This window comes from Penicillium lagena (assembly GCF_028827675.1).
Source record: "Penicillium lagena strain IBT 129212 chromosome Unknown utg000003l_segment0_segment0, whole genome shotgun sequence".
NCBI lineage: Eukaryota > Fungi > Ascomycota > Eurotiomycetes > Eurotiales > Aspergillaceae > Penicillium > Penicillium lagena.
Window position 1 is genome coordinate 1,749,950 of NW_026623224.1, and position 25,623 is coordinate 1,775,572.

At 55.0% G+C, this 25,623-nt stretch overlaps 8 protein-coding genes across 8 annotated transcripts; 3 read left to right on the forward strand and 5 right to left on the reverse strand.

The window, feature by feature from the left end:
• Positions 1 to 223: 223 nt before the first annotated feature.
• pan1 (actin cytoskeleton-regulatory complex protein PAN1) lies at positions 224 to 4,687 on the forward strand (the record flags this gene model as incomplete). Its single annotated transcript, XM_056977799.1, has 3 exons — positions 224 to 2,952; positions 3,001 to 3,507; positions 3,565 to 4,687. The coding sequence occupies 3 exons, from the start codon at positions 224 to 226 to the stop codon at positions 4,685 to 4,687; spliced, it is 4,359 nt and encodes a 1,452-aa protein (XP_056833831.1).
• A 431-nt stretch (positions 4,688 to 5,118) lies between these two features.
• On the reverse strand, positions 5,119 to 5,346 carry N7510_005874 (uncharacterized protein; the record flags this gene model as incomplete). The annotated part of the gene is made up of 1 exon (XM_056977800.1): positions 5,119 to 5,346. The coding sequence occupies one exon, from the start codon at positions 5,344 to 5,346 to the stop codon at positions 5,119 to 5,121; it is 228 nt and encodes a 75-aa protein (XP_056833832.1).
• A 1,119-nt stretch (positions 5,347 to 6,465) lies between these two features.
• Positions 6,466 to 9,642, reverse strand: N7510_005875 (sodium/calcium exchanger protein; the record flags this gene model as incomplete). The annotated part of the gene is made up of 2 exons (XM_056977801.1): positions 6,466 to 9,336; positions 9,421 to 9,642. The coding sequence occupies 2 exons, from the start codon at positions 9,640 to 9,642 to the stop codon at positions 6,466 to 6,468; spliced, it is 3,093 nt and encodes a 1,030-aa protein (XP_056833833.1).
• A 559-nt stretch (positions 9,643 to 10,201) lies between these two features.
• N7510_005876 (condensin subunit BRN1) lies at positions 10,202 to 12,926 on the forward strand (the record flags this gene model as incomplete). The annotated part of the gene is made up of 3 exons (XM_056977802.1): positions 10,202 to 10,275; positions 10,330 to 10,906; positions 10,965 to 12,926. The coding sequence occupies 3 exons, from the start codon at positions 10,202 to 10,204 to the stop codon at positions 12,924 to 12,926; spliced, it is 2,613 nt and encodes an 870-aa protein (XP_056833834.1).
• A 651-nt stretch (positions 12,927 to 13,577) lies between these two features.
• On the reverse strand, positions 13,578 to 15,110 carry N7510_005877 (uncharacterized protein; the record flags this gene model as incomplete). Its single annotated transcript, XM_056977803.1, has 1 exon — positions 13,578 to 15,110. The coding sequence occupies one exon, from the start codon at positions 15,108 to 15,110 to the stop codon at positions 13,578 to 13,580; it is 1,533 nt and encodes a 510-aa protein (XP_056833835.1).
• Positions 15,111 to 15,208: 98 nt separating this feature from the next.
• N7510_005878 (uncharacterized protein) lies at positions 15,209 to 16,156 on the reverse strand (the record flags this gene model as incomplete). The annotated part of the gene is made up of 2 exons (XM_056977804.1): positions 15,209 to 15,588; positions 16,006 to 16,156. The coding sequence occupies 2 exons, from the start codon at positions 16,154 to 16,156 to the stop codon at positions 15,209 to 15,211; spliced, it is 531 nt and encodes a 176-aa protein (XP_056833836.1).
• Positions 16,157 to 17,044: 888 nt separating this feature from the next.
• N7510_005879 (C2H2 zinc finger protein) lies at positions 17,045 to 18,822 on the forward strand (the record flags this gene model as incomplete). Its single annotated transcript, XM_056977805.1, has 2 exons — positions 17,045 to 18,471; positions 18,507 to 18,822. 2 exons carry the CDS (start codon positions 17,045 to 17,047, stop codon positions 18,820 to 18,822), a joined length of 1,743 nt encoding a protein of 580 aa, XP_056833837.1.
• A 1,194-nt stretch (positions 18,823 to 20,016) lies between these two features.
• On the reverse strand, positions 20,017 to 24,695 carry atrF (ABC drug exporter AtrF; the record flags this gene model as incomplete). The annotated part of the gene is made up of 2 exons (XM_056977806.1): positions 20,017 to 20,351; positions 20,393 to 24,695. 2 exons carry the CDS (start codon positions 24,693 to 24,695, stop codon positions 20,017 to 20,019), a joined length of 4,638 nt encoding a protein of 1,545 aa, XP_056833838.1.
• Between the last annotated feature and the right edge of the window lie 928 nt (positions 24,696 to 25,623).

The window sequence follows — 25,623 nt, forward strand, 5'->3', positions numbered from 1 at the left end:
CTAGCTCGATACCAATGAATGAAGCAATAGTATAACAGTTATTGTTCATTCCGCCCGGGTCGACTGTTAACCACGATGAGTAAGCACCCGGTCCGGGCTAGCGCGTCCCTGCTACCGGCGTCATGCTCCTCCTGACACTCCCTCACTTCCTCCGCTCGTTCTCTTCTCGCTCATCAATCCCTTCGTTCTTCTTTGCCCCATGCGAGCGTCATTTTCATAAATTATGTATTCCTCGTCGAATTCCTTTCTCGGCGGTGGTGCCGGTGGTCGACCTGGCCAGGCACCATTCATGCCGCAGCAGCAGCAACAGTACACGCAATTCCCCCAGGGCCAGCAGCAACAACCGCCAATGCAGCAGCCCCAGCCCACTGGCCTCGCTCCTCAACCCACCGGTTTCGCTGGCCAACCCTCGCCATTCGGTAGCTCGCAACTGCAGCCCCAGGCTACCGGATTCCCCGCCGGACAGCTCCAGCCACAGTTCACCGGTTATCCTGGCGCCCCCCAGCCGCCTCCACCGTCGCAGCAGCAGCAGCAACAGCAGCCGCCGCAGGGCTTCCAGCAGCAGCAATATACTGGATATCCTCCCCAAGCCCCCCAACCCCAGCAGCAACCCCAGCAGCAGCCTCCGCAGTTTCAAGTCTCGCAGCCCACGGGGCTGCCCTCTCGACCGGCTCCCAAGACATCCGCCGAGATCGCAAATTCCTTCCAAGGTGCTAGCGCCGCCGAGGTGCGGCCTCAGGTGCCCCCCAAGACGGGGTCGAGGATCCCGAGCATTCGCCTCTCGTTTATCACCGCCCAGGATCAGGCCAAGTTCGAGCAGCTCTTCAAGTCTGCGGTTGGCGATAGCAAGACAATGGATGGCGACAAAGCAAGGGACCTTCTAATGCGCTCGAAGCTCGCCGGTGCCGACCTGTCCAAGATCTGGGTCTTGTCGGATTCTACAAAATCTGGACAGCTGTTCTTCCCCGAGTTCGCCCTGGCGATGTACCTGTGTAATCTGCGCCTCACCGGTCGAGAGCTCCCTCCCGCCCTGCCGGAAACAATCAAGAACGAGGTGTCTAGTATGGTTGATATCATCTCGTTTGACGTTCCAGATGAACAACCGGGGCCTGCGCCACGGACGAATGTCCCCAACTTCGATGGATCTCTTCTGGAGAACAAGGCTACGCCACCGGTCGTCCAACAACCCCAGCCCCAGCAGCCCAACAATTCACAGCTTCTGTCGCAACTGACGGCGCAACCCACCGGGTTCTTCCCTCAGCAGACTGGCATGCAGCAGCCTCAGCAAACTGGGTTTCCTGGCCAGAATAATCAGTCCCAGTTTCTCCAGCCCCAGCAAACCGGTTTTATGACCAACCCGCAGGCTACGGGGTACAGCGGTCCTCGGCCCCCGATGCCGCCCATGCCCACCGGCTTTGGCTCCAATCTCAGCCCGGCGCAGACTGGAGGCATGCAAGGACTAACTGCACAACCCACCGGTATACCGGGTCAGTGGGGCTTTATCAACACCCCGGCACAGGGTTTGCCGAATATTGAGGCCATGAAGCAGCAACTGATGCCCCAACCTGGCCGTGAAGGTGGCTTTACTACTACTGGGCTTTCTGGAAATGCCACAGTTGCCTGGGCCATTACAAAGGAAGAGAAGAAAATTTATGACGACCTCTTCCGCGCGTGGGATGGTTTGCGCAAGGGCTTTGTTAGCGGCGAGACTGCTATCGAGATCATGGGCCAGAGCGGGCTGAACCGGAAGGATCTTGAGCGGATTTGGACTCTGGCGGACCCTCACAACCGGGGTCGACTGAACATGGATGAGTTCGCTGTGGGCATGCATCTGATCTACCGAGCCCTGAACGGGTATCCGGTCCCCAGTCGTTTACCTCCAGAGCTGATCCCGCCGTCCACCAGACACCTGAACGACTCCATCGGCACTGTCAAGTCACTCCTTTCTCAGGATGCTGAATCTCGGAAAGCCAGCGGAGCGTTCCTGCAGCCGCAGAAGACCGGTGTCAGCTATCTCAAGGACCATTCGTTCCGCGGTGGGGGTTCGGCCGGATTTGGCCGCAAGGATGCGACCATGTTCAAGAATAACGATTCCGCTAGTGGCTATCGGTCCAGCGCGCGTCGTCGTGTTGGTGGCGATCCTCGCTCCCCCTCGCCCTCTGCTTCCTCGCAAGCTTCAGAGGAAGACCTATCCCCGGACCAGTTGCGCAAGAAGATCCGTGAGACCAAGATCATGCTCGACGCTGTAGACTTCCAAGACGAGAACCGGGCTGAAGATGACGAGGCTCTGGATCGCCGAGATCGCCGTGAGGCCGAGAGCCTGATGGATCGGATTCGCCGCGTGCAGGATGACATTGACACCCATCCCAATGCCTCGTTCCGCCAAGTGGATAGCGGGGCTGAGCGTCGGGCCCTTCGACGCCAATTGCAGTCCTTTGAGGACCAAGTTCCGCAGGTTGCCTCTGATGTCCGTCGCCTTGAACGGGAGATTGCAGATGCGAAGCTTGAGCTCTTCCGCCTGAAGGATGCCAAGGCCCACCCCAGCAGTGCCGCTAACATTGTGGGCACTGGTCCCGGTGGCGCGGTTACCGAAGCCGATCGGATCAAGGCTCGTGCCCGTGCGCGCATGCAGGCACGGGCTGCCGAACTTTCTGGGCGCCCAGCCCCCGCTGCGGAAGATGATGATGGCCAGGCCGCTCGCCGTCTGGAGAGCGAAAGTTTGAAGGTGGGGTCTGAGCGCGAGCGCAATGATACCATGACGCGTGATGTTGAAGAAAGCGTTCGGGACTTTGCTCGCAGTTTGGAGGAGAGTCTCCGCGAGGAAGGGCAGAACTCAACCCGTGAGCATGAGAAACGCCGCTGGGAGGATGCTCTGGGTGTCGAAGATACCATTCGCGACTTTATCTACGATCTGAGCCGAAACAGCCGGACAGCCAGTATTCGCAAGGAAGAGTAAGTTATCCCAGATGACTCTCAAGACTACAGCTGACGATTTACAAGGCGAGAGAGACCCGCACAGGAACAGCGTCGTTATGAATCTCCGGCTGTCGAAAGCCCAGCTGCACGTTCGTCAGTGTCGCCGTCTGCTACCTCCCCGGTTCCCGGTAACACACATGAGGATCGCGTAGCGGCTGCCCGGCAGCGTGCACAGCAGCGTATTGCCGAGCGCATGGCTGCTGCTGGTCTGAAGCCCAGTGATGCGAACGAGACCCTTCTCCAACGCCAGGAACGGGAGAAGAAGGAGCGTGAGGAACGACTGAAACGTGCCGAGGAAGATGATGCCAAACGGGAACAAGAGAGACAACGCCGCCTGGCTGAAGAGAAGGGTGGCCCCAGTGCTGCTGCTCCGAAGACAGTGGGCAAGAAACCTCCGCCAGCCCCTCCCACGCGGAGAGCCCGTACCGACAGCTCTGGTCAGGCTGATGCGAAGAAGGGGGATGAAGTCTCCCGTGAGCAGGCAATCAGGGATGAGCAAGAGGTGCAAGAGGCGGAGACCAAGCATCTTGAGTGAGTACCCTTTGGATATGTGGTGAGAGAAGAGACTTTTTGCTAACTCGATACCAGGGACGAGGCAAAGCAGCGTGAAGCTGAATTCAATAAAGAGAAGGAGGCTCAAGCAGCTCGGCTGCGTGCTCTGGAGGAGCAGGTCAAGCAGGGCAAAGTCAAGAAGCAAGAAGAGAAGCGCCGCAGGGAAGAAGCGGCTCGCCAGGCCAAAGAGCAAGAAGACAAACTTGCGACCCAGCGTGCTGAGCTCGAGATGGCCAAGGAACGCGAGCGCGAGCTGCAGCGTCAACTGGAGTCATTGGACGATGAAGAGAGCTCGTCTGACGAAGAAGAAACTGGCTATGTTACCCCACGTGATAGCACACCCACGCAGAGCCAGGTCCTGCCTCCGGCTCCGCCGCCGGTGCCTACTGTGTCGACTTCCGAACCGGAGCCCGAAGCCCCTGCTATTCCTGCCGTCTCCCCGGACACCGAGTCCAAGAACCCTTATTTCAGCAGGATGGCGGGTCAGCCGGTCGAGGCCACACCGGCCACGTCACCTCCCGCGTCCACGAACCCATTCCACCGGCTCCAGCAGCAGGAGGCTGTTAAGCCAACCTTCACGGGGGCTGGACCGTTGGAGCGCAAGTCCCGCGCACGTCCCGAAGAAGACGATGACTGGTCTCAAGCCGGCTCTGAGTTCGACGACTCCTCCGACGACGATGAGGACCGTCCTGGCGGCGGTAGCGCCAAGCAGCTGGCTAGCATTTTGTTCGGCACGATGGCACCGCCGCGCCCTCTGAGCGCCATGGACGAGGAGAAGTCGACGTCTAAGTCCGCCACTCCTGTGCAGGACAGTCCTGTTGCTCCTCCGCCACCTGTACCTTCTGCTCCCGCGGAGACAGAGACTAACGGCTTCTCTTCTCCCCCACCAACCGGTGCGCCGCCTCCGCCGCCGCCACCCCCTCCCCCAGGTGCCGCTGCTCCTCCCCCTCCGCCTCCGCCTCCGCCTGGCGGAGCCCCGACTGCACCGCCGCCGCCCCCTCCGGGCGCTGCACCTCCACCACCTGCGCCACCAGCCATGGGCGGCGGCGGTGGTGACAATCGCTCTGCGCTCCTTGCGTCTATCCAGGCGGGCAAGGGTCTCAAAAAGGTCCAGACAAACGATCGGAGTCAGAGCAGCTCCGCTGGACGCGTTCTGTAAAGATGAGGGTGACGATGAGGACGTCACAGGGGACGAGTATATATATTGCACTGGATTTGGTTTCCAAGGAAATAATTCCCCTTGGTTTGCTTCATTCCATTCTTGTTGAGTCAGTTGTTTTTAAGTCTCGTTGCGTTATTTTGGCTCGCTGTGTCTGATAGTAAAACTTCTACATTAACGGTAGCTGTAGTCAATGAACACCGGAAATTCTACATAGAACCGGCTAAACATGAGGCATTCTCTATTTTACTTCCTCGGAAGTTGTAGGCAGAGACGACATCCGGGCCTCAGCCCTTTCCCTCTTCGACTTTTTTGATTGCCGACATCCCCCCACGCAATCAAGTATTAAAATCCAGAAAGTCGCAACCCTAGTCAGGGCCATTTATTAGCTTTCTGAAAAGTCCTTTGTTTCTTCACGTTGAGATAGCTCCTTACACCAGACCAATCATCAGATCAAACGCGAGATCCTGTTTACTTCTCCAGGGAACGGGATACCCCACCGGCGCATCTCCAAGACTATAGTCACTGAAAATGACCTCGATTATCGCGTAAATCCCAACACCGAGGACGATCACGTCCCCAAAGCCAACGAGACAAGTGTGCGGCCGCTTGATCGTGTGTGTTGGATCTGAGAGGGGAATGAGTTCGACGAGATTCATGAGGATTGCCATCACAGCCTAATTATTTTGCTCCATTATTAGTACATGGCATTTTCCATATTGATATCGATGCTGGTGGTTCCTGAAATAAGAACCTTGGAAGGTAGATAGATCGAACCGTAGAAATAGCTCCTCCAAATGTTTTGCCTTGGTGGTTGTTTGCATCGGGGTATTCGATGGCTAATTCGATTAGGATTACGAGGGCCGTGATTGCTATGCCTAGACTCGCTAGACGGAGCGCGATTTGGATGATTGCAGAGAAACGTGGGACACGAGCCCGGGTTGCGCGAGACATGTTCTGTTGCAGTTTGAATAATGCATATGATTCATTCGGTTTGCGGTCTTCTGAGCAGTAAAATAAATGGATTAAGATTAAAGTAGAGTAGAGGCGGAGAGGCGGGGGAGAAGGATTCAACGCAGAACTATGTAAGACAGAGGAGCTTACTACTATATATAGATAATTGATATTATTGATGAGCTAGCATACCATTGTGCATAATAACCGAAGCCAGTAGTTAGCAAGTAGTTCTTGGCCTTGACTCAAGACCCACGAGTTTGGAGATTGGGCACACAATCCGGAAAGTAACCCTTTAAACGAGGCTGAGGCCTTGTTCGAGGACAAAAAAGGCTGGAACTGACCAATCGGGTTGTAAGCCCAGCGCCGGTTTTCTGAATGGCCAAGAGCGGCTTAACCCACAGCAGACAATACCAAGAACCTATCTTCCTTTGCCAAGGGGTCTGGCATGTTTGGAACGGGTGGAGGTTGCTGTGTACAGCATCCGTCCCTGACGACCCCAACTGAGCTAGCGAAAGGGGCGAAGTTGCTTGATAAATATGGCATAAGTATTTACCCTAAGTGCCGTTGAAAGAGTTGGCATATTGGCCAATGATGGCTGGTATTATATATGACTTAGGATTCTACTGCCCGTAGATTTGCTTACTGTCCCTTTTCATAAACTGCCTGAAGCAAAACCAGCATCACCTCGTAGTTTGTTTCATGCTTTATATATACCCCTGAGGGAGGATGTAGATAAATGGTCACGGAGATGTGCATTGTTCCGAATGCAAAGTAAATACAAATGCAAAATGTAAAGAAACGCCCAAGGCAAATGAAATGTACTATGTGACGACCTCGGCAATCACATTGCCCAAGGTGCTCACACACCAAACCACCATCAGTCCCCACCCGATCTTGCGGTCCATGCGCCAGTTGTTCATAGGTACGACGATGAGAAGTCCCACCAGGACGACCAGGAGAGTCGCACCACTGATAACCAAAACCTTGGATATGACAATCTCGTATGTCACCTTGGCAGGAGGAACATGCCCCATCGCGCCAGGTGTCTGTTGCTTCCTTCCTCCGTTCAGGGTCATGTAGAGGCCGCCCAGGCCGATACCGAGCAGGATGTTCAGCATTGGGCCTCCAAAACAGGCGCTCAAGGCCATAACGGGGTATCCGAGACGGGCGACGGTGATGTCAGCGACGAGGTCACCGAGTGAATTACCGACGGCAAAGATAGTCAGGCCTAAAAGTGAATCGGAAATGTTGAGGATGACGCCCAGGGTTTTGAGGAGAGCAACGACCTCCGTAGCAATTGTGGCGATCCAGGATATGGCGACCAGGAAACCGAGGAGCGAGAGGAAGGGGCGCCAAGCCGTCGGGAGTTTACGAGATGAAAAAACCTGAGGCTCGTTGATGCTGTGGCGGTGATGCCAGGGTCGGCGGGTGCCGATGATGAGTACTGTGAGACACACGAAGGAGAAGAGGAGAGAGATGAGTGAAGGTAGCAGGAGATTGCGCGGGTTGCGTGTCTCGTCGGCGGTGATCCAGCCGATCAGTACGACGAAGAAAGGACCCGTAAAAAGCTGGATAGAGACAAGCCAGCGATTGCAATCCTTGGCTGGCACCCCAACCGGAGGCTCACACGTCGGCGGCGCAGCTGGAAGCTCCGAGTCCCAACGTGGACGGCGATGATACTCCTGCTGCGAAGACTTGCGGTGTGGGTGCGAAGGTGGTAACCCAGAGGCAGAGTCACGGTCCAGAGAGTGAAGGATAGGACTGTCGGCAGGCAGTCTCACTTTTGGGGCTGGGTTATCTCCATCGGAGACCTGCTCAATGACAACAGATGGAATTGGATCCGGCTCGGCAGATTCAGAGGCCTGGGGCTCAACTACCGGGACGGTGAGGGTGAGGAGAAGTACGCTTGGTGCGGCAACCAAGCCCAGCATCCACTCCCATATGTTCTTGGACTTCCAGCCAGCCAGAGTGGGGAAGAGTGTGCAGCCAAGCTGCTGGGGAGACGGAAGGACTGAGTCAGGCCAGAGCTTGCTCAAAGATTTGCGGACAGAACCGTTCTCATGGACAGAGTCATCAAGGCTGTCGTGAAACTGTAACCGCTCGGCTGGGCTGGCTGCTGGATTTGGTAGGCGGATGCTGGGTGCGCGTGAGGAAGGGGAAGAGGGCATATCGGTGTAATTAGGAAACGGGGCAGAGGGGCTATCCGAGAGCGTCTCACGGCTGCCTCTACCTCGGGGAGATACTGGTTGCGGGGAGTGAGCATGGACCGTTGAGGAATGATAATCGGGTGAATGAAAACTATTCAGAGTATTTGGAGGAGCGAGCAACTCGGGCGTTTGGAGAGCCGCGGAGCTAGCGTCCGACGATGGTTCAAAGGACGTTGGAGAAGCGGTCATCATCGCACTCGTATCAATTCGAGGAGGCTGTGGTAGTCGCAGGGTTTGTTGCTCCCCAGTATGTTCGTTGGATGGCCTCCTCACAGTAAGACGAGGCGTCTGTTCCGGTCGACGATCTAGCAAACTGGTGTCCAGTTTAAGCCCATCCGCATCGTTGGCGGATACAGCCCGAACTCGAGAAGAGCCAGTAGCACTGAGAGGCGACAAACGGTCCGGGGCGGGCGGCCTGCTGGTGCGAGGATGCGAAGCAACAGACCGGGTATCGAAAGGTTGAGATGATGTTTCGTCGTCATCCGAATAGCTGCTAATACTGACAGCCGGATTGTGATAGATATTCTTCGACTTCTTGAGCGATTGAAGTACCGACTGAAACTCCAATGCACCAACCAAACTCGGTCGGATGGGGTTCACGGTGTTTCGTCGCGAAGGTCCGGAAGGTCGGTAGACATGCATATTGTCGCGGATTTCTGCTAAGAACCGGTTGCGAGTTTCTTCATCCTCGTCATCTTCCTCCTTCCAATTGGGAATGCCTTCTGCAAGTTCAAGAAGGTCGAAGTCCTCGGTTGACGCTCCATGAAGGAGACTCCGTGATTCTGACGCCACGCCGGGGTCATCGTCTTCTATAGCTTCCTCAATCTCAAGTTCTTGATTTGCAGGGATGTGAAAATGCGTCCGCGCCGCAACGTCCCTTTCATATCTCCGTCGTTGCCGAACCAGGTACCAGTGCCAGGTCACAACCATCACGACGTAGAAAGCGTACAGGCCTACCATGGCCGCTGACTCCCAAACGTGAAGCTTTCCATCGGCGAGCAGTATCATGGTGAAACTGACAGCGATGACAAAAAACCCGACATCTCGGACAAAACTCCGTCGTGCCACCCTGAAAGGACGAATCAAAGCCATGGAGCCCGCCACGACAGACGTGATAAAGCTGGCGGCACCAATCAATTCACCAATTGCTAGACTCCCGCTGTTCGACCGCATGGCGGCGAACGTAGAGAAGACGTCGGGACTGCCATTACCAAAGGCCAGAAATGTCACCCCGGTCAAGCTCTCGCTCATGCCCAGAATGCTGGCCAGTGCGCTCAGATCGATACATAGAAAGTCGCTGGCCGCAATTCCAATGGTAGTGAACAGAATGGACAGCCAGAGAATCAGTAATATAAACGCCAGCGGTTTCGCATCGGCCAAGGAACAGTAGTATAGCTGGAGGTAGGAAAACAAGCCGTCCTCATGATCCGGGCAGTTGGAACGGACAAAGGCACATTGGTCTTTAACGGTTCGAACTAGGCGACACTATATTGAAGTAACACGAAAGTTAGCCGGGGTGTCCCTATGCGATACTCGTAATCTGATAAGAGACCTAGGGGTTTGTGGTACCTCTGATTCCTCTTCCCGCTTAAACAGGGATCCGACCGCTGGTGTCCGCTGCTGTGCGGAGTAAGGTATCTGCACCGAGGGATGTCCACGCTCGCTCAGCACCCAGCTGACCGTCGCGAGAACCGTAAAGACGAACAGAGTCGCACAGAACGGCCGTACAGAGTATCGAGGTCCCGTGCGGGCGGCAGGCCGCAGGGAAGACGGTAAGTGCTTCATGGCCATCGAGACGGTGGCATCGTGGACGCGGGGGAAAGGATTGGTAGGTAGACCACGGTCACACTGTTGGAACACGAGGCTAATAATCCTAATAATATATGTCGCGAATCGGTCTGTGAGAGCTGAAGGGCTTAGGCAATATCCATGAAAGTGGCCATGACAAGCTTGGATGCGGTGAGCGCGGTGATGTCAGCCTGGACGGAGGTGTGGCGTGCGGGAGGAGGGGTGGGTCAGTGCGCGCGAGGTTAAGTTGCAGGCGACACGACATGGACGCAGATCTCAGAACCGGTCTTGATCCCAGCGGAGTCCAGAGCATAGGTGGTGTGGCGGTGTGTGTTGCCTAGCATAGCCACGACTGTCAGTCTAGCCCTCTCCAGAGAGACGTGAATCACGTGATTGCGCTCCGGGTCGCTCCCGACCGCCGTATGTTTTGTTGACGTCTTTTGTTTTGGCACGCCCCTCGCCCCGACTACGCCTGCCACGACAAGACCATCCTCGTTGACCTCGCACCTGCCACAACCCCAACAGCCCTCCATCTCATCCCCTACTGGGGGCAACCGCAACCATGCCCCGTGTCGCCAATAAAGTCCACCGCCGTTCCGGTGGTAGGGAGGACGCCCATCGCAACACGCCCGTCATGTACGTCTGACGCCCATTATCCAGCAACAACACTCCCAACTGACTTTGATCTAGGATCCCGCTCAACGATGATATGGGAGAGAAAGCTGCTCGCAAGGAGGCCCGACAGGCACTCCACGACCGTCAAATGAACCAGATCAAAGCCGCAGTCAAGACGCCCATGCCTGCCCGTCGATACACATCTTACAACCGCGATGGAAGCGAGAGCCCCTCCACCACCCCGCGAGGCTCTGGCCACCGAAAACGCGATAGCGATGCGGGCGGTCGGGCCACGACGCCGGCGAAGCGCGTGCCTATCCTGGCCAATTTCGAGGAGTGGATGAAGATGGCAACCGACAACAAGATCAACGCGAATAACTCTTGGAACTTCGCCCTCATCGATTACTTTCACGACATGTCGCTGCTCAAGGAGGGCGACGGTGTGAACTTCCAAAAAGCCAGTTGCACGCTTGATGGATGTGTCAAGATCTACACCAGCCGAGTCGACAGTGTGGCAACCGAGACCGGAAAGCTTCTCAGTGGTTTGGCTGACAGTCGCGATAAGAGGGGGCGCGAAGCCGATGGAGAGGGAGAAGATGGCGAAGAAGATGAAGAAGGCGAGGATGGAGCGCCTCGCAAGTCGCGCAAGAAGGTATAGGATATGTGTCATGCTGGCTTTTACAACTTTACTAATCCCAACGCTTTCTTAGACACGCTCACATGAGGCCACACTTGCCCCATCATTTGCAGCATTGCAACTCAAGAAGTTTGAGCTGGAGTTCGCGGTGGATCCGCTCTTCAAGAAGGCGTCTGCGGATTTTGATGAAGGGGGTGCCAAGGGTTTGCTTCTGAATCACTTGGCGATCGATGGGCAAGGAAAGATCGTATTTGACAGCAGCGATGATGCCGTGGATGACAGCGCTAAGACGGCCGACGGTGAACAACAGGACTCTACCGAGTCCGATACACCAGCTCCTCAGCCCACAAGCGATACCTTTGAAGATGATACCGAAATCGATCTTGGCTCCTTGGCGAGCCAGTTCTTCCCAGACTTGGATCGGCTGGGGGAACAAGATATCTGCCCGTCGCTTAAGAACTTCGACCTTGGTGATCCCAGTGGATCGTTGGATATTGCTCTCCTCAAGGCACCTGAGGAGTGGAGGCAGGATAAGAACGGCGAAGATGAGCATGGCAGCGAGGACCCGTCCGGTATCATGCTTGATGATGACAACGCTGTCGGTTTTGACGATGACGATGCCACTTTGGGTGGCTTCGACCTCAGTGGTGACACCGGTTTCGGTGATGGCGGTGAGGCCTGGGCTCGTGAGGCCGCTTTGGAACCAATGCTCAAAGTTCACCGACTTGATCATGATGGCGAAAACGATGACGAGGACGGCGAATTTGACAACGAAGATGCATACGCCATCTCGCTATCTCACCAACCGGATAGCCGGGAGCACGAGAACATCCTGAGTTATTTCGATAATGCGCTCCAAAAGAACTGGGCCGGCCCAGAGCACTGGAAGATTCGACGAATCAAGGAACACGCAGCGGCAACAGACAAGAGTGCGGCACCCAAGCCAAAGAAGGAGAAGGAGCCTTTCGAGATCAACTTCGAGGCGCCTCTGGATCCCGCTCTGGCCGAGTTGATCTATACCCCCGCCAGCTCCAACTCCGCCGTCTCATTACCGAAGACCCAATGGAAGACCAAAGGCCGTAATCTCCTTCCCGATGACAAACATTTCAACTCCCGCCAGCTTCTCCGCCTCTTCCTGAAGCCCAAAGCGCGGATGGGCTCGAGGAAACTCATCGACAAGCGGATGGTCAACCGGCGACCAGACCAGACATCTGGCAACGGCGAGATGGACGAGGCATTCTGGGCAAACCACAAACAGGAAAACGACGCCGCTGGCGAAGATGGCGCCCCGGGTGCCTACGATGCCAATTTCTTTGCTGACGATGACGGCCTCGCGTTCCCTAATGGCATGGATCTTGACGATGACGATGATAATATGCCGTTTGCAGATGCCCGTGAGATGCTTTCTCCGCCGACTGATGGACGTCCAACAACCTCAGCTGGCGAAAGCAGCAACACTTCTGGACTTACCGCGCTGCTGAACATGGTGGGTGCCACACCCGGCCGACCTGGAGCTGGTGTGGGTGGATACGGCTCCCAACTCGTGACCCAGGGCGGTCGACGCGCACGACCAGACTACGTGAACTACGCGCGTGTGGCCAAGAAGGTAGATGTGCGACGACTAAAGACCGAGATGTGGAGGGGTATGGGCGAGCGGTTGATCGCAGCAACAGACTTCAGTTCTGCTTCACAACCGGGATCCGTGTCCAACGAAGTGCGCCCTGAAGCTGAAAGCAGCGAGGCAGAAATTCCGCCCACTCCTCAATCCGAGTTCCCAGAAAAGTCCGTCGATGGCAAGGACGACAGCCGGTTACGCTTCACCCATATCATGAACTCGCTCAAGAAGGTCTATCCCGCCGAGACCTTGCGGGACATCAGTACCTCATTCGGGTTCATCTGTCTTCTCCACCTCGCCAACGAACAGGGACTGGTGTTGCAAAATGAACTCTCCAAGGTCGGCATGGATGCTGGCAGCCTTGAGGAAATCTTTGTTTCGAAGGACATTCACGCTGTCTTGGAAGAGGGTGGAATGTAAAGTCTCGTTTCATTCTGTACAGTTCAGTTCAGGTCGATCTCTCCGGGTTATTCTTCCTTACACAGTCAACGCATATTAGATATGAATGATGGGCTCATTCCTCGCGGAGTTGGTGGTTCTCGTTTTCCTTCCTGTGTGCTTGCAAAGTGGCGCTGTTGTTTCTGTTTTCATCCTGTTCTTCTGGTTAAGAATGCAAGAATTCGCTTCAGACAATATTTCTGGCGTAGTCACTACTATCCTTCTACCAGAAATAAATCTATTATGGGATCGATTGAATATGGGATGGACCGCGATGGCATTGAAGCATCGAATGAGGTAACTTATAAATAACAATGTAAATAATAGGTCCCAAATAAGAAATAGGTATCTGTAAACTATCCATTATATATGACCACCCAAACTCCCTGCTCACCGAACATACAATAAATTAAGGGAACGAGAAAAAAAAGGGCCAGCAAGTAGAGGATATGTAAGTTTTCTCGAGGGTGGTTTGTAGGAAAACCCACGCCTTTGGTCCTCCATGTCTTTTTTTGGATTTTTGTTCTTTTTTTCAAGGTTTTCTTTCCTTTCTTTTTCTTTGCTTTTCATTTTTCGTGCAATTGAAGAAGAAAAAGAGAGCGTTCTCAGGAGTGAAGTGCCGGTCCCGAGGGACTAGCTATAAGCGCCTGGAATAGGCACAGAGCCGTAGCTCGGCTCACCGGCGGCAGCAGCCGCAGAGTGATGAGAAACAGAAGGCTGTGAGACAGGACCAGAGTGCTGGGAAGATGGCGGAGACGGCGTTCGAGATGAGTTCGGAGGGGCGAACTCCCCCTGTCCCATCTGGGGCGATGCTCCTTGGACCTTGATTGGCGGGGCCTGCAGCTGGAAGGTCGGCGCTGGACGGGTCGGCGAACGTGGCGAGGCGTACTGGGTCGCCGGATTGTGGTACTCGCCCTTCTCGGCGGTGGAGTAGGGATCCAATTGCGCGGAGTAAATAAATGGGGACTTGGGCGGGTACGGCGAGAAGCCTGGGAAGCCTGGTGTATTGGGGGCAGACTGCAGACGCAGCTGGGCGAGGTACAGATCCGAGCGGGCTCTGTCGCGCTGGTCCATGGTCTTCATGAGCTTGCGCTTGCTCCACACGCGGTAGGCGACGACGGCGTAGATCAAGATTACCAGAACTTCGATGACAATTTCAATGATGGCGCACATGAGACCCCAGTCCTGCAGACGGCAGAGCAAAGCATAGTTGACGACGTTGGAGAAGTCCTGCTCGCGGGTGTTCTGCGCACAGGACCAGGACCACATATCCGTGCCGTTGGGTGACGTCTTGGAGTGAGCGTAGACCGCTGCGCCGACTATCCACATGACCAGACTGAAAACGAAGAAGCAGACGGTGAAGGTTGTGTAGTAGACGGCTGTCTTCTGGGCGCGTCGGTGTCCACCCTTGTAGTAGCCCCAGAATACAATCATACATGCAAACAGCGATACACATGACATGCCCAGGAGCATGTACTGTGCCCAGGGGTTCGTGCCCTCCGCCCAGGCGGGGAGACTGTTTCTCGCCTCTATCGTCTTGGTTGCGTTGAAGATGGACAGCGTGACTGCCAGCAGGGACAGCACGATGAGACTGCAGCCGAAGTTGACGAAGCGCAGGAAGATCTTGGCGATCCGTACACGGAGTTTTATTTTCTGCAGAAACTTGTCAGAAAAGGGAAAGATTGTTCGTCTTGGAAGGAGTCCTCTTACCAGATCTTTCTCATTCGCCTTCTCCGTGACCTTCTCTTGCTTCTCCAGCATGTACTCCTCCCGGAAGGTTGGGCTCCTTATGTCCAGAGTGCGAGCTGTCCCAGGTACTCTCAGCGCGCTCTTCAGCGGCGAGGCTGGGGGCCGCGAGTCGTCCACATGCTGGGAAGGGTTATTGGCAGCCACGTAGCCGAACCCGACATCTCCCACATTCCCTTGAGGTTGAGGGTCGGCGAAGGGAGAGTGTCTGGAATTCTCGTCCACGGGAGAATGAACGGCGGTGGCTTCGGCAAAGCGAGCCGTCCGAGGGCTCTTCAGGGACTCTGAAGAGCTGCGAGCTTCTTCTGCAGTGGGTTGCGGAGGCTGACCCATTGCGCTGTGATAGGAACCAAGGTTGAGATCGATAGGGACGACGGGTTTATACGTCTGGGGAGAGCTGTTCCGACTGGAATCTGACATCGAAGCAAGACAAAGTATGAATTAGAAAAGATTAGGTCAAGAGAACCGGCTCTCGACAGATGGAAAGGGGAAAAAAAGGTGACAATAGCTGAGCTAGATCAGCGTTCTTCAGGCAGGTTAACCACGAAAGTTCCCGTGTACGAAGCCTGCGTCCACGAGGAATGATGCCACACAGAGCAAAGCAGAGGGTAGAACGAGAGGTATGAGGAGACGAGACTCGACAGGACCTGGCGTGGCCGGCCCTTGAATAGTAGACATTTTGTAGGCGGGGAATGTGCAACCGCTGCGATGCCCGTCACCCGTGCCAGAGTAAGCGCCCGCGAGGGAAACACGGTGCGCCATCGGCAGGCATGCTGATTGGAAGTTACCCCGGGGGAGATGTCGGTGACTGGGTGATAGGGCAAGCTTGTCACAGTGGAGGAGCCAGTCCTGGCCGACGGTTCGCTGGGCGGATGCACGTCCGTCACCTCAACCGGCGCTAACCCGCCGATCGACTGACCAACCACACGGTCTGCAGAACCGCTGGAGTGTCGCCGGGAGGGTGTGGTGATGTTAATAATATCCCCGGGTGAACCGCCAAGTGGTGACAGTAGGGCTAGGCTTAGGGAGAAGGAGGGCGGAGGGAGAACACTTATTCCCGGATAATAAGCGTAAGTGAGTTAGGGCTTGGAAGAATGGCTTCCCACGTTCGAATCATTGTTAGTCAATTGTCTCCTCGTGTCACCAGAGGAATACAATTTATATGCTTGACGGGGAATCAGCCACGCCCAAGAACCAAATTCTTTAACTCTAGCGATAACACGCTCTCCTACGAATGCATGACCTTGCTGTCAATGTCCTTGGCTGAGGTCAAACCGGCACTCCACCGACTTAAATGAGCCCGCCCTGGCGCTACCTGAAACTCGGCCCATCTGTTCCTGGCGCTCCAGCAGTGGTACCTTGGACCTGTTCGTCCCGACCAAGGCCGAGCTGGTTCCGCCAGCAGATCTGCCGTCCCGATCGTGGCGATCCGCCGTGCGCTTCAGCTCGGTTGTGTGGCGTGACATCACTGGCGTCGTCCGTCGCGCCAGTATGGCGGTGGCAAGACCGAGTGAGGGACAATCATCAAATAGAACCAAACGAGCCGGATCAAGGATAATCGGTATCCTAGACCCTCTAACATGACCTCATTCTCGATGTACTCGGTCCCTCGTGTCTGGTTTTCTCGTGTTTACGCTCGGTCATCTGATTACAGAGCTAACCGCATCGCGTTAGGCTCTGCACAGCCTCAATCGCAAAAAGGTACTGGTACTTGCGGCTATATACAAAAGTGTAGGGGGCAGCAAGTACCCCTACACGCCGAGTAACGTAACTGTTCCCAGAGCCTCGACCTTACGCCCCTGCCCGGTTTCTGGACCTCGCTGTCTCTCTCTCTTCCTCAAGTTCCAGCCTCCCGAATATCTTTTCCCTCTCTTTCTTCTCCTCGCATCCGGACCGCGCCAATTATCCTTCTGCACTGGTTGCCTTTGCTACCTGCTTGGATTACCCTTCTCCTGTCCGCCCGCGTTGCTCACTTCCCAACACCCGGTTCCAACCTCCAATGCCCACCCCCCATCATCGCTCTTTCGGTCTCCTCTAGTTTAAAGGCGAGGCCTAAGCCCTCTTCCCCCTCTCCACCTCCACCAGCCCCGAGGCATTCCTGGTGGATCGCCTGGTCTGACAAGCAGAAGCTGAAACCACCTCGTCAGCTTGCGCCACACTCGGTTCCAGGTGAGTTGAGAACGCGCCGCCCCACACGCCCTGAACTGGACGGGACGACAACTGCTCGGCCACCCGCTCCCTCCTCTTTTCTATCCTTCTACAAAATCAAACCCCTTGCTCTTACTCCCTGGATGAAGTCGGTCGAGTCCTCCCTTGTCTACATCTGCCTTATCTGATCCCCACGTGTGTCTAACATGCCCTCGGAACTAGCCGTCGCCTTGGTTCATCCTCCCCACGAGGCTGGCCGAAATCTGTCTGCCTCCATGGCGGCATTGATGCAATCTACCTCCGAGTCCGTCGCCGTGTCCAACCCGCTATCCGCTCCCTCCATCATCGCCAGTCCCGACTCCATTTCCTTCCTCAAACAATCCAAACCTGATAACCTGAGTTCGATCGCTAGCGCCGGGTTACACGTCTCACGGCCCGGAGATCAGCCCCAGATGGCCAGTTCAGCCACAGAACGACCGGCGGAACAGGACCGAGAGGCTGAACGCAACAGTTCGCAAGTGGCCCGGGAAGCGTTGGGTGCAAGTGAGAAATCGCCAGGCCCCCCGGCTCATGCGTCATCGGGGCAGATGCATGTAGACTCCAGAACGAACACCGAGCCATCCGACCCCTACGGATCGACAGATCACCATCAAGACTCTCTTATACACACCTCCACCATGGCCAGCCCCGGCCCCATCGAAGAATCGGCCTCTCAGGATGGAGACCGTCCACGGAACCCTTCGGAGATCGACCAAGACAGTAATAAATCGTTTTCATATCCCATGCCTACAGGTGGCATCAATGATGCGCGACGCGGTTTAAGCCTGCCGAACACCGGCTACAACAGGGGCAGCCCGCGGTCCCCGGGGGCGAAGAGACATCGATGCCCTTACTGCTCTACAGAATTCACTCGCCAGCATAACCTGAAAAGTCATCTCCTTACACACAGTCAAGAGAAGCCTTTTGTTTGCCAGACCTGCCAGTCTCGCTTCCGCAGATTACACGACCTGAAACGACACACTAAACTCCACACTGGCGAGCGGCCACACATTTGCCCTAAATGCGGGCGTCGCTTTGCGCGCGGTGATGCGCTTGCACGGCACAACAAGGGCCAAGGCGGGTGTGCTGGCCGACGTGCGAGCATGGGAAGCTTTGGCCCAGATGACGAGTACGGAGATGGTGGTCCGGACGATGCGATGGACGGGCTGGTGTATGCGGAACCGGAGCGCATGGACGAGGAAGACGAGAGACGACTCAACATGCCGAGCATTCGGGAACACGATGCGCAGCCGCTGCCTCGGTCCGATTCACTTCACACTCACCAGCGCAGCACCTATCCACCTATCGCGGCAAGTCGTTCTGGCGCCGGCGGCCTCCTCCCTCCCTCCAACAACCTTGGGGGAGCCGGCTCATTGACGTCGCCTACTTCCCAAACTGGCAATAATATGACATTTCCCCCGACCGGGCACCATTCGGGAGCCTCAATTTACCCGTCAACCTCGACCAGCGACAATCCCAAACCATTGTCCCCGAACGCGCTATCATCCCAGCATGAGATTGGCGCACAAGGCCATCGCGCACACTCTCCGAGCATGGCAGGGTCATTGCCACACCCACAACCATCATTTGGACGGTCAGGCCAGCCTAACCATGTTTCTTCGGGATTAGGGCTCCCCCGCCTCAGCCGGGAGCGCCCCAGCTCCCCCCACCGCCGGGCATGAGTTCGCCGGATTCTCGATTTGGTCTGCAGGCCGCAACAAAACGCGCCTCGTCGCACAGCCATTCCAGCTCTCACGGCTTGGTAGCATCCGAGGGAGATGCCAACCAAATCGACAAGCTCTGGTCATATGTCCGGTCCATGAATGATGAAATGAAAGGTCTGCGGGCCGAAGTGGCGTCTCTGCGCGCCCAACTTGCCTCAACCTCCAATACATCAGCCACGGCACCAGCCGATGCCAACGCAGTGAATACGTCCTCGCGGTGATTACTGAAAATGTGTACGATACGACAGGATGCCCTTGCCGCGTCCTTCGCCTGCCGTTCACGGTTATCTTCCCTGTTCATACGATTAATTTTTTTCTTTTTATTGGCCGGTATCGGGGTCGGTCGAACTTCTTGATGCGCTCACGACCACCCATCATACCCAAACGACAACTATTGGCGTTTTTATCTTCTGGTGGCTTATATCCCCTTTTGCCCTCTCTGATTCTTGTGTTATGTCTAGATCTCTTCAGCGGTTTCTAGTCTTTTTTTTCCTCTGCCGTTTATGGTTTTTTTCTTCTCCTAGGACTAGGACGTGGGTCAATCGGGTTGGAAGGTGTTCGGCGTACCAAAACCAGTCTGCATTGGACTTGACGTTATATAGGCGATATGGACCGGTCTAAGGGGTTTGGTTTCTCTCTTCTTTTTCTTCCTCTTATCTTCTGTGTGAAGTTTCTCTGTTCTCCACCTTCACCACCCCAAGTACCCTTTCTTGGCTTGTGATGCATGTAGCGAATATGCTGTGAGGTCTTCTTCTCCTCCTTCTTGTTTGTGCTATGCCTGAGCTATGTAGCGAGTAATATCCCTATTGATATGGATAGCATCAAATATGCCTTATTGATGTTGGACATGCCAAATTTGTTTGCCCTTTCATCTGCTAGCGGCTCAAGTGGTTGGTGAACAGGCGGCATTGGGCAGAAACTCTAAATATAGAAATGAGCAGAGCCGCCCCATCGGGATCGGCATTCGTTTCGTCTGTAATTGAATGCTCGTCAGCTACCCACGTTCGTTCCCTTTCAAGTCTAACATTGGCATTGTCAGGAGTAGTCGGAGGCATGAGTATGCTGGGGGGTGCTTTTGATCTTAGCGTAATTTCTCCAAGGAGATGGTTAACGGTCTAGTCAGAGAATTCAGTTGTCTTTTTGCTTTTCCTGCTTGCTTCAGCAGTTACATGAAATAAGATCAGCGCGCCTTCTTGATTGAAAAGCATCACTTAAGTAATTGAAGGTTGATATTATCCATGAGATATAATCGATTCATGAACTATATTGAATGTCTGTGGAACGCTCCTCTTATGTATAACATGAAGAAATCTAGTATGAAACTTTCTCAACAGACGCTCAAGAACACAGACCCCTGCAATGCATATTATGTCGCGCGTAAGAAACTAGTAAAAAAGAGAGACAAAAAGAAAAGATCACTTTTGAGCATCGCCCGACTTGCGCGAGAACGGCCTCTTAATCGCATTGACCAGAGCACCAGCCGCAGCGAAGACATACCCGAAGCCAAAGCTCCAGCCACGGACACGGACAGTGTAGATGAAGAAGTAGACGAGGAACCAGTTGATGATGACAAACGCCAGGAAGATGCCAAAGCAGTGCCACTTATCGTCAGCATGGACATTCAGCTGGGCCATGTACTCGGAGCCGTTCTTGTAAGGGCAGTATTGGCAAACCCCGTCGCTTTCGACCAGGTAGCCAGCCTTGGCAATTTCATTCACGAAATTGCCAGCGTACTGCGCACAGGTCTGGCCTGGGGGCGGGCTGAAGTGGGTTGTTTCCTGCGGGGCGCACTGGATGTCGACGGGGGGAGGATGGCAGAGAGAACGCCGCGCAGCCACCAGGTCACCGGGTTGACGTAGTACATCCAGTACTTCCAGAAGACCGGGTAGGCGGCGTACGGGCGGACGATGCCGTTGAACAGGTTGACCATGACAAAGAAGAAGGGCAGCACGTTGGAGATGACGGTGAAGGAGGGCGCGAAGGCGCAGATCCACTGGCCCCAAGAGGCTTGAAAGAGGAAGAATAGCATCGACATGAGGAAGACGTAGCCTGCCGTGCTGGAGTCGGTGGGTAATCCCACGGGGTAGTACCAGAGCACCCAGTAGACGAAGCCTGTTATGATGGCGGCGGGGATTTCGCAGACGACGCTAGCTGTGCAGAAGGCCACCCAACCGTAGATGCGCGAGGGGTACTCGCGTGCTTCCCAGAGAGCGCGGTTGATGTAGAACTTGGGCACGACCGAGTTCAGAACGATGGGCGGGATGAGAATGATCAGGAACACTGAGAACATGCGATCCTGCATGCTAGCCACGGTTTTGGGCAGCATCCAGAAGGTGAACCCGTTGAAGATACCGATGATCACGCTGACGAATAGCTTGCCGTAGTAGTATGATGGGTCGCGCCAGTATTGCAGGAAAAGTCGCCGGGTGAGCTCAACGATTTGCACCGAAGTGGGAGCGGCAAATTCGTAAGGCGATTCGCCGCTCTCTGCCTGGGGAATCTTGCTGCGCTCTGCCTTGATGAGCTCGATCTCGTCCAACATCTGCTTGTTCTCGTCCGATTGCCGCCACTCGTCGTTCCAGTCAATCTGCTTGCCATCACGGTGTGTCGCCTTGGCTGCTGTTTCCAGAATGAATTCTGCAACGTTCTTAGATGGGGGGCAGACGAAGCCGCGGTCTGCAAAGTACTTCCTCACGGCCGAGCCGTCCTTGCCGACAGGACCGAAATAGAACGTGTTGCCTCCCGGGTTGAGCGCCAGAATCATGTCGAACTGCGAAATCAGCACACCAGATGGCTGGTGAATCGTGCAAACAATAGCCTGGCCAGCCTGCGATAGCTTCTTCAAGAAGCGAACAATCGAGAAGGCAGCCTGGCTGTCAAGCCCGGAGGTGGGCTCGTCCAAAAACAGGAGAAGACTGGGCTTTGCGGCCAGCTCGACGCCGATAGTAACTCGTTTTTTCTGCTCCACGTTGAGAGAACCAATAATGGCATCCTGGATATCCTCAAGCTCCAAAAGATCAATAATGCGGTTGACATACTCGATCTTCTCGTGGCGCGGGACGCTCCGGTCCTGGCGGAGGATAGCCGAGAATTCAAAGGCCTCACGAATAGTCGACGTATTGTCGTGCAGATCCATCTGCTCGCAGAAGCCTGTGCCACGCTGGAAGTCGGCTCCCAGAGGATGGCCATCAACGAGCATGTCGCCGGAGACCACGCCCATTTTCTGGCGCTGAGCCAGTGTGTTGAGCAGCGTCGTCTTACCGGCACCCGATGCACCCATCAGAGCAATCATAACACCCGGCTTGGCGTATCCATTCACGCCATTCAAGAGCTTCCGGGTACCATTACCGTAAGGAACTGTGTACTCGACGTTCGACCAGGTGAAGCAGCGGTCACTGGAGGACAGCCGGTTGAAGGTGGCATCGCTGTCAGCGGAAGAAGGCAGCTCGCCGCGGGACAGGGCTGCGTCATCGTCCACCCTAGACAACTGCTCTTCATCATTCGACTTGGCCGGGCCGGCGACCTTCTTGGTACGCTTGGACTTCTTGAAAACAAGCGCGCCGCCGCCGCCGCCAACAAACGAGAGCGTCTCAGCAGCGATGACGGTTACCAAGATGTAGAGCACAGTAAACGCAATGACAACGCCAAAGTTCCGCCACAGGTGGCTGCGCGTGAATTCAAAGTTGGCCATCAAATACTGGTCACCAGAGACCGATGTGTGGCCCAGTTGCGATCCGGTGAGAGCACAGCCTTGGTATCGCGGGTCGACACCAGGGCCCTGGGGAACCAATTGTGATGGGTTACATTGCATCAGGCGACCGGAGAACTCATTCGTCAAGACAGACTCGTAACTGTACGAGATCGGGTTGACATACAACAGCCATCCAAACCAAATGGAATTGTGGACCAGGGTCTGCTTCGGGATGACATAGCCGACGTACAGGATCAGCAGGTTCAGCGCGATTCCCGCAAAGCGGACTGCATCGTCGATTGTCGGTGAGAGAGCTGCAAACATCCGGTATAGGGAGGTGATGCAGAACGTGGTGGTGTAGACGAACAGGAAGTAGATGAAAAACTTTGAAACGGTCACATCCAGACCTGCCATGAAGTAGACGACGATGGTGAAAGGTACAACCATGCAGAAGATGGCTGGAAAGTCCACGACCACGCGGGCAATCGCGACAGCAGATGGCCGGTAGAAAGCATAGCTCTTGTGCCGGGCAACGATGCCTCGACCAGTGACAGCGGGCATCAGCTCAGTCAACTGAAGCCAACCCAGGAACAGGATCGAGAAGAAGAGAGCACCGCCACGCGCGAAGGCTCCGCTGGTATCCAGAGATTCACCGAAGAAGAGGGATGACACAATGAGAGCGTTGGAGATGATGATGAAGTACTTCGTGTAGAGAGAGGTCTTATCACCCCAGAGCAGCCAGAACTCGCGCTGCACACAGGCCATAACCTGGCGCACGAAGGAAACAGTGTACGACGACTTTTTGGAGACGGTCTTACTCTTGGACTGGGCGACCATCTTCTGGAACCGACGCATATCCTCCTGCTCAGTCTCCTGGAGACGGTTCTCGTAGTTGGTGACGTCGTCCAAGATGCGCTTGTACGTGTGGCTGGTTTTGAATACCTGCTCGAGCTCCTCGGCGGTCTTGGGGGTCGAAGCTTCCCGGCCAGGCTGGAATTGGCGTGCATTGGGGTCACAGAGTGAAGTCAAGAAGTCGGCCGTGGTCGTTTGCTCGGAGCAATCGAATCCCAGGTTGAGGAAGTACTGACGTGCTTCATAGGCCGGACCCTGGTACAGCATGCGGCCTTGATCGATGACCATGACCTTGTCCATAAGCTCGTAGATGCTCTCGCCGGCCTGGTACAGAGTAACAAAGGTAGTCCGCTTGCTAACATCGGTCATAATGCGCAGAGACTTAGCGTAGTCCAAGGCGGTACTAGCGTCCAGACCACGGGTAGAGTTGTCCCAGCAGACGACGCTGGACTTGGTGGCAAGGGTCTCGGCAATGCTGACTCGCTTTCGCTCACCTCCGGAGACACCACGGACGTATTCGTTGCCCACCAAGGTGTTCTTGGTATGACTGATGCCAAATATCTTCAACAAAGCATCAATGATGATGGGAATACTGGCACGGTCGTGTTTGCGGGTCTTGTTGATGAGCGAGAACTTGAGCGTCTGCCACACGGTGAGCGACGGGAAATGCTGGTCATCTTCCGGGTTGTAATTGACTTCGCCGCGGAAATGGCGATTTTGCTCTTCTGCTGAGAGACTGCCGTAATTGACTTCGCCTTTGACGGCCGCAAATGCGTCGCGGTCGTTGGCAATTGCCTTCAGAAAAGTGGTACATCCGGCACCGGGGCGGCCCAGCACCAGCATCATCTCGCCCTCGCGTACGGCGCCATTGAAATCGGAAATTAAATCCCGGACAGGCGGTTTCTTGCCAAACTGTAGGGCCGGAATGAATCGACAGACAAGATTGTACAGATCCGGACCAAATGTGCCCACGACGGCATGTGGCAACGTCCGCACAAACGACGCGCCCGTTTCCACGCCCTGGACGGTGAGGTTCTTGAAGACGACGCCAATCTGCTTGGCCGGCTCGCCGGCGGTGGTGCGCCGCTCCAGGTGCCCACCGACCAGGAACTCGCCCAGATCGAATTCCCCGTCAACCTCAGTATCGGATGCGGCCTCTTGGATTGCTTTTTCTTCATCACGACGCTGACTAGCACGGGACTTGAAGCGACGAACGCTTCGCGCCGTATTTGACTTGCTGCGTTGCAAGCTCAACTGCGTCAATTCGCGCCGCATCTCTTCGAGATCCTCAATGGCGCCGCTGCGGGAGACGTGCTCACCGACCTCTTGCTCTCCCCAGCGGCCTTCGACACTGTCTCCGGAAGAGCTCTCGGTAGAGTTGGTGACGATGGACTCTACCGGCGCTTCCGTTTCGTACTGAGTTTCCTCATGGCGAGTCTCCTGGCCATGGAGGTCTTCATGATGGTTTTCCTGGTAGCCTGTTTCAGATTGCACTCCCTGAGACGTGTGCTGCTCGGACTGTGGCTCCATGGCGCGATGTTCGACATCCATGTCGCCGGTGCAAGCACGGACGTTCTACTCTGATCCAGTGGTGTTATTGAGAGTGAATTGGGGTAGAGAAGGATATTACAACAGCACCCAGGCCAGCGGGCCAAAAGGGAAAAAAAAGGATATGGAAAGAGTAGGACAATGGGAGTTGGGTCGGGAACTGTTAACTAAATAACCCGAACGGCCTCTTGATTTCCAATTTTTTGGCATTATTAACTCCGATGGATTCTGACAAATCCCGAAATGGCTGCATGAATAATATTGAGCAACGGCATTGGCCAAAACCGTTCACGAACCAGCGCAACGAGCTATTGTGGATCCCGGCTTTGAGTCAGGTTGAATCATGGCGGATCTTGCCGAAGTGGCGCCGAGCATCATCAGTCATCAGCAGAGATTTTTCGACGGAGATTGCGGAATATCCATTCCTATCGTCCCCTTATCGCGAATTAGGCCCGAACATTGGTTGGTAAACATACGCATCCGATGCCCCGCCGGCATTCGCCATCGATCCCCCCGGCTCGGCGACTTTTTGAATTTCGCTCTATAGATCTGGGGGTTCACCGCTATCCGCAGTCATACGTGTTATAATAGTTGTCGCGCATACTAATGGGTTCGCTCTTAGTTATGCACGGGCACATGCATCGTGGCGGCAGAATTGTCGGTCATTGGGCCGGTTGAGATCTAGACCAGAGCTCCATCTGCAGTGGGCATCTCATCCATCTCAACGTTTTTATATATCACCAATTATGAGGGTCATTACATTACATTAAAATTTTATTGTATTATATCATATAGCACCCAGGATGCATTCCCATCGAAATGTAATTGACAACCAGAAGGCCCTGGATTCGGCAGGTCAAAACGTGTCAAATGAAGCTAACTCATTGGATCCCACGAAGTTTATGCCTCAGGCATTAAGGCAGACATGAAA